The 6,911-nt window shown below is 39.5% G+C and overlaps 1 protein-coding gene across 1 annotated transcript; it reads right to left on the bottom strand.

Moving 5' to 3' along the window:
* Positions 1-301: 301 nt before the first annotated feature.
* On the bottom strand, positions 302-4,713 carry asf1bb (anti-silencing function 1Bb histone chaperone). The gene is made up of 4 exons (XM_062388871.1): positions 4,408-4,713; positions 2,901-3,016; positions 2,623-2,799; positions 302-1,378 (listed from the first exon to the last, which is right to left on the bottom strand). Exons 1-4 carry the CDS (start codon positions 4,514-4,516, stop codon positions 1,181-1,183), a joined length of 600 nt encoding a protein of 199 aa, XP_062244855.1. The 5' UTR covers positions 4,517-4,713; the 3' UTR covers positions 302-1,180.
* Between the last annotated feature and the right edge of the window lie 2,198 nt (positions 4,714-6,911).

Genomic DNA, 6,911 nt, shown 5'->3' with positions numbered 1-6,911 from the left:
GGTCCCTTCAACTAAGAGGAGATAAAATAGGTGAGAGCAGACAGCCCTCCCTCCCTATGGTTCTGCAGTTGCCTAGCAACTTGAGGCTAGAGTGAAAATGGTGAAGTGATGCTGCTGCTGCATTTTATGAATGAAACTGGAAAAAAGAAAGGTGGCAGAGGGGAGGGGGTTAGAATGGGATGATGCACGCTCACACACACTAGCACAGAGTCTCTCTGCTGCTGCTGAGATTCCGTCTTCACTAGTGAAGAAGGAAAGCAGCAGTGTAAGCTATGGTGATTAAGATAAAAGGTGCACAAGGTCCACAAAAAACAATTTTTATTAATACCATCACTGTTATAACAAATACTGAGGCAGATTATATGGTAAGTACAAAAAAAAAAGTCTTCTTATCTTGAAGACGAAATAAGCACTTGGTAAACATTATTTACAGTGAGCCTTAATTTTCAAAGCAATTTTACTGCAATGTGGTATCTGTATCTCCTTTACCTACATGTTTTCTGCAGACAGACCCCTTATGTATCATGTTAAGAGTTGCTTTTCAAAGCAGCAGTTTTAAGTAAAAGGTTGCACTCTGCACCAGCTGTCGGGCTAACTGCAAGTAAAGCTGCTCATTGCAACACACCCCTGAAAATGGCCCATATTACAAAACTAAGATTGGTTTTCTCCAGACCCTATTGATTTACATGAGATGACACAAACATACAGAACAAAGCATTGTTTTCTATAAGCAGACAGAGCTACACCTATTCTGACATACAGTATACAGGGCTGCACATAACATGGGTAAAAGGGGACCAAACAGGTCAACATCCGTGAAGGAGTATGACTTGCACATCACTGCGGCTGTGAGGACACAACATTCCTGTTATAAAATCACCACACCCTGATGACTCAAAATGTCTCTGGCTCAGATATTACACGATGCAAGACAGATATGGTAAAAAAAAATAATGATATGGCATTGCTTGTTATGAAGGAAAACTGTTGTTAAATATCCAAGATGCAAATGTGTAAGTGATATAAAAAAGGGTTCCCACTGACATGTCTGTTCTTCCTTATAATGTCCACACGTCACGTAGATACATCAATGGCCTCCTTGTCCAAATATGTGCGTTTGCGCTGTTGGTGAGTTACAGAAAATAAGAGCTTCATGTCCGTTATATCGAACTGATGATATTTACATGCAGTCCATGGAGTTGTCTGGCATTAGTCCAAGAGGGGGCATCTTTCCTGATATACAGGAAGGAGGGAGCATGCCGCCGATGTTGGGGGATGGGTCCACGTTCTCGTTGTCCTCCATCTTGTCCGCCAAGCCCTCCCAGTTGATATGGAAGCGGGTGACACGAGGATTGGAGGCTAAAATATTCCTCTGGAGCTGAAAGGATGAAAGCTTCGGGTTAGGTATCGAAATTAGTTTAACAATAGATCTTACACAACTCAACATTTTCATCGGGCCTTTCAGACCCTACTTGTTGAGGATTTTTTTTACCATCCTCACACATTACATCTTTACACCTAATTAAATATCCTGGTTTCAAATGCTGCCATCTTGTGCCAGAGGCTGCGTAGTGGCGATCTGGGATATTGATCCGCAGAATTAACGTGATACATGCGATAGACCAATTGCGAGTCAGTCTCAGCCAGCTACCAGGGGGCGATAAAGACACTTTGGTTTCATCTCTAAGATTTACGCTCACAGTTAAGCAGTGTAAGGTAGTAAGTAATTGTTTTCAAATTCAATTATCTGTTTATTGTTTTAATGGTGAATTGATTAGTCAGTTAAATATCATGAGGCCCAATGTGACACTACAAATCCTTAAGGTAAAATTTCTAATCACATGTCTGAGAATCTACAACTAGGGAATATCTTGCAATTGTTCTTAAAACCATTAACGTATAAAAGACGTTATACATATTTGAAAAATAACCAATCAATTCATTCATTGACTTATGGGTCCAGGGCTAATGCAGTACCCTAATTCAACAGAGTAAGGTTCGGCCATTGGATAAAACCAAATGTGAATCTAAAAATCTAACTTAGGATGGTGTAGTCTATACATGAATTTGATTCTGACTTTCTGGAGGAGGAAAATCTAAATACAGGCATCAGTGGATTGCTGTTAAATGAAATCATCATGTTATTAGGACAAGAAAGGAAAGATTAAATGAAAAACTAATGTTACCAGGAGCCATCATTATCATGGATTAATATATATATTCAAAACAGTGCTATAATGATGAACCTAAATATGACCTGCCCTGCTACTTCTTTTAGAATAAAGAGAAAATAAAAAATAGAAAGATAAATTGTTATAGTTGTTTTTAATAGTGCAGTTGCCTGCAATACCTAATTGAGAACACCAGAGGGAAGCAGAGATCACTGTACAGCTCGATGGACCTATTTCACAAGAATGGCCCACATACTGTTTATACTTTCGGCAGCTCAGGCACTTCAAGGGAAAATTAGCCAGAGGAGGCAGCAGTAGCACCAATAAAAACACAGTGTTGCAGACAAATTTAAAATAACTAATAATCGTGCACAGAGATCCCACATTTCGAGATTGAGATTTCAGAAGCACTCACGTTATAGACAGCAACTGAAATCTGTGCGTGTGTTACCTGAGTATAGTCTGGTTTGAGGGGTGGGTTTTCTCTTAGTTCAGGGTCTGTGTATTCATTGTTGACATAGTAACCAATTCGAATGAACTCCTGTCCACGGTAGGTGCAGGTTATGAGGGCCACTGTCACTCCTACAGCGTCACTCTCTGGAATCAGCCCTGTGTTTGGGGCGTCAGCCTGAGGGGACCAACATGGAAGACAAAGAGAAACAAACTATTAGATCAAGTTCTAAAGTTACCCAACTATTAGTGCATTTACAAACACCACAGCTTACTCACCTGAAAGACAAACATGTGTCTGCCAGCCGGTACCGGGCCAACAAGAACAGAGTCTAGGACCTGGTCATATTCTTCGCTCTCAGCTGAACCAACATAGATGATTTTCCACTCCAGGTCTGACAGCCATAAAGGACAACAGTGAGAAGGAATAGCTCAATTTGTAGGGAATATCACACACAGGAGACGTGGGTATTCTATTTCTTAATTTGTTCTCTCAGACTACTTATTGGGAATTTGATTGTCGTATTGAGCAGAGAGATTTCTGATGACAATTCCAGTATCTGAAATGTCAAACTAGACAATAAGTTCCATGGCATTCATTCTCTGTATGCATTTGTTTTTCAGGTGGTTTAACCTGAGCCAGGCCATAGAACAACCATAGCAATAACCACTTCCACACAGGGCTGGCAGCATTTAGCTGTTAAAATACATTACATTAGTTGTTATATTTTTTAATGCACTTGTAATGACTCGGTACTCTGTAACCGCCTATATGCAGAGTCCAGGTTTTGTTATCGTATATGTAAGGGGAAATTGTATCTGAAGGTTTTTCATATTTAATGTAATCATCTCAAAATATTGGTAATAAAAAGGTCCAATTCTAGTCAAAATACCATAACAGAATATAACAAACAAATTCACACCTGCTCTTATAGATCACACTGACAAGTGTAACTAGTGCAGCTCTTGGCACTGTGATTTACACTGATCTAAACTAGCAATAAACTGAAACATTTAGCTTGTCGCCCAACAAGGAAAAACACAGGAGCAAGTGTTCTCTCAAGAAGTCGAAAATATGACCCCATCACACCCATTCTGGCAGAATTGCACTGGTTACCCTTGTGGATTTTCTATTTTTAGCTTTTAAAAACACTGAATGGCACCGCTTCCCACATCAGACCCTCTCATCCATTGTGCTTCTAAGCAGCTGTTGCTCTCTGTACCCGAGGCAACTAGAGACAGAGGGAGGCAGGGCTCCACAGCTTTCTCTCTCTTTTTTAGGCCACTTTTTAAACGTGTATTTTAAAACTATATAAATAAAGTCACTTATTAGTAATTATCGGTGTAGTAGCTCCAGGCTGATGACACTTCTTCTTCAATTTGTCTCTGGTTCTACTGGCTGCTTCCCTGTTGTCATTCGGCGGTTCGCGGCAACTCGTTCAGCTTGTTTGTTGCTACAGAAACTTTACGCGCTCGACCTATCAGCTTAACGGAAAGAACTCGGAAGTACGTCACTGAGCCAATCTCTGCGAGCAGTGGGCGGGCCGCTGAGCACAAACCCGCCAGCGCCAAAATTTTAACAACTCGTCAAAAGAAACGCAAAAAACGAGCAAAGAGGACAGCTAATCATGCCGTCATCACCGATCTAAATGACAGGCCGCTCAGTTCTTCACGCGGGAAAAGCACATACGTTCCCAAGTTAGCAGAATGCTATCGGGTATTCAACAGCTAGCATCACTCATTCTCAGTAAATTGGTATTATACGCAGACTGAACACATAGCCCACCTTCTGGCAAATCCTCCATGCACTCGAACGTTATTTCAAACTGGAACGGGTTTCCAAACGGGCTCGGGTTGTCCAGCACAGCAACGTTAAGCACTTGCACCTTGGCCATGGCGGAGCTGGAAACTAGACGGCTAAGCTGCTGCGCGAACGGATTGCTGCGTTCCCGGGTAGTTTCGCACGCTGATGCGTTGTCTGTCTTCGGGTGCGTTAGTTAAACTTTAGTTCTTCTTCTCTCTCTTTGACATCACCTACATTACCCGCGGCAGCTCCACTGACGGCGGAAAGACGTCACTGACTCCTTCTTTTCTTCGCCGTCTTTGTTTCCGCGAGCACACCCGCTCCGTCGTTGCGTGCTGCTGCCTCCTACAGTTCGTTTGTTAAACAACAGGTCAAAGTATGTTTTTGTCCAGAACCATGCGCGTCTTATCAAGTATTTGAATGATAGTCACAGAGGACCTTATTTCCACAACCAGAAAATATTTCCATTATCCTCAGACTCTGTTAAAAGACTGGAATTGAAAAATAAGCTATTTTTCAAGTTTCAACTATATATCCTCCTTCAGGAGAACTTTATATCATTATTCATATTATTCCTATAAATTATAATTATAATTAATATTGTTATTCGTAGTGTTTATCATTTTATTCATATTATTGTTATTTTAGCTCAAATAGCAAAAACACAAACAAATCCCAAAATTGTCTTAGATGAGGATCCTCCGCTTTCGCATGGACTTTAAATGCAATGAGTTACCTATTGATTATCTTGATTAAAATCCAACACACGATCAATGCAGCATTTCATCATCACTCTGGACTTTTCCTGTGGCATAGGGCATCACATCAAGAGAGAAACGTGGAAACTAACCAATATGTAGCACCACATGCCTCGACCCTAGCTGCACTATGATCCCTCCAGAACCTCAAATCAGACTGCTAGACATGAGGCAGTTAGACTAATAACTAGTAAATGAATAATAATAAGAAAAATAACTAATAATAGTAAATGTTAGCTTATAGTAATGATAGCTTGTGTGGAATAATATGACACATGTCCTTCAAATCCTGCTTTTATTATGCCACTTGTATGCGTCTTATTGTGAAAATTCACCATGCAAGTTTGTAGTGTATGTGTAATGTAAAGAAATACTGTATATAATGCTATATATATTAGGATAATATTCATATATATGCACATTTGTATTAATATCTCCATAAACTAATAGACAAATAGAGTTAACATCGTTGTGTAATCCCCCTCTGCCAAGTGTCATGGAAATTATTGAATAATCTAACTGTCCTCGTCTGAAATGTAACAGATCCTCCTGTCCTGACAGCTAGGCTCAAAGTTCAGTTGGATTTACCTGAAAAAACATTACATAAATTATACTTAATGCTTGCTTCTGCCTGATATCAGGAAATGTTAGTTAGTTTGAGCCTAAACGTCCATGTGACTATTGGATTGTCTGCTCTGTATCTATACACTCAGGAGGGAGGGGGGCATTTTGCCCCTACTCTGACAAAGTCTGACCACTGGACACGTCCTGCCTGCATGATATCGAAGGATGACGTGTATGGAGGACCATACATGACTTAAGTATGAATAAATAAAAATGTAATAATAAATACAGAAATAAATAAAAAAGGAAATGAATTAATTAATACAGAAATAAATTAATACATCAGTTAATAACAACAGAAATGTCTAAATAAATGTCTTAAATATATCTGCACATTTATTTATTCCCTGATTTATTTATTTTTTCGATTTCGTGTCCTTATTTTAATGAGAAAGGCGGACCAACCGCAGTCTCATGCAGGATTGGTCGACTCCGCCCCCCACATTTATACATTTATTTATACTTAAGTCATGTATGGTCCTCCATAGACGTGAACCCTTGAGCTGTGCATAAAAGCTGGCACATCTCATTTTGCCCTTTGTCAGATCCTTGATACCTGCAGTGGTGTTGAGGATTCTGTCCCGCTTGGCCAAGTGTTTGCTTAGTAACTCTGTTTGTGTTCAAATCTATTCTCTGTAAATTGTTTCTTGACCATTAAATAAATACTTTGATATCATTAAATTGATCACTCAGTCTGAGGTTTTATTTCCTCACCAGGGAATTAAATAGGCCTTAAATGGTGTAAGTTAGTAAGGACAGAAAACGTTTTGATTAGAGGAACCACATATGCTTGGGATGCCATCAACACAGACTCACCTTGGTCACCTTAATACTTGTCCAACAATTGAATCACCAAATTAATGTTAATTTAAATTTTGTGAGAGGCTGCTGCATCACATTCCCATTGCTTTTTTATTCACAGTATTTGTTTGACCATATTTTCTTGTTTACCAATTTAGCCAGTAGAAGTACAGCATTTCAGTTACAGTAAAACTGTCTGTTATTACTGCTGCAAATATTAATTGATCCATAGTGTGTGAGTTGTCTTAAATTCCACATCAAAGCAGGAGCAGAGTTTGATTGAAAAAGACACTGACAATGAGA

This window comes from Platichthys flesus, chromosome 5, assembly GCF_949316205.1.
Source record: "Platichthys flesus chromosome 5, fPlaFle2.1, whole genome shotgun sequence".
NCBI classification, from domain to species: domain Eukaryota; kingdom Metazoa; phylum Chordata; class Actinopteri; order Pleuronectiformes; family Pleuronectidae; genus Platichthys; species Platichthys flesus.
This window is presented reverse-complemented; position numbering and strand designations above follow the sequence as displayed.

Bases quoted from the DNA above. Each gene is read 5' to 3' on its own strand.
- asf1bb (XM_062388871.1), bottom strand. From the start codon at position 4,516: ATGGCCAAGGTGCAAGTGCTTAACGTTGCTGTGCTGGACAACCCGAGC. The intron at 3,017-4,407 runs GTGGGCTATGTG...TATGGCTGTCAG, and splicing joins CATGGAGGATTTGCCAGAAG to ACCTGGAGTGGAAAATCATC. The intron at 1,379-2,622 runs GTAACACACGCA...TCATCCTTTCAG, and splicing joins TCAAACCAGACTATACTCAG to CTCCAGAGGAATATTTTAGC.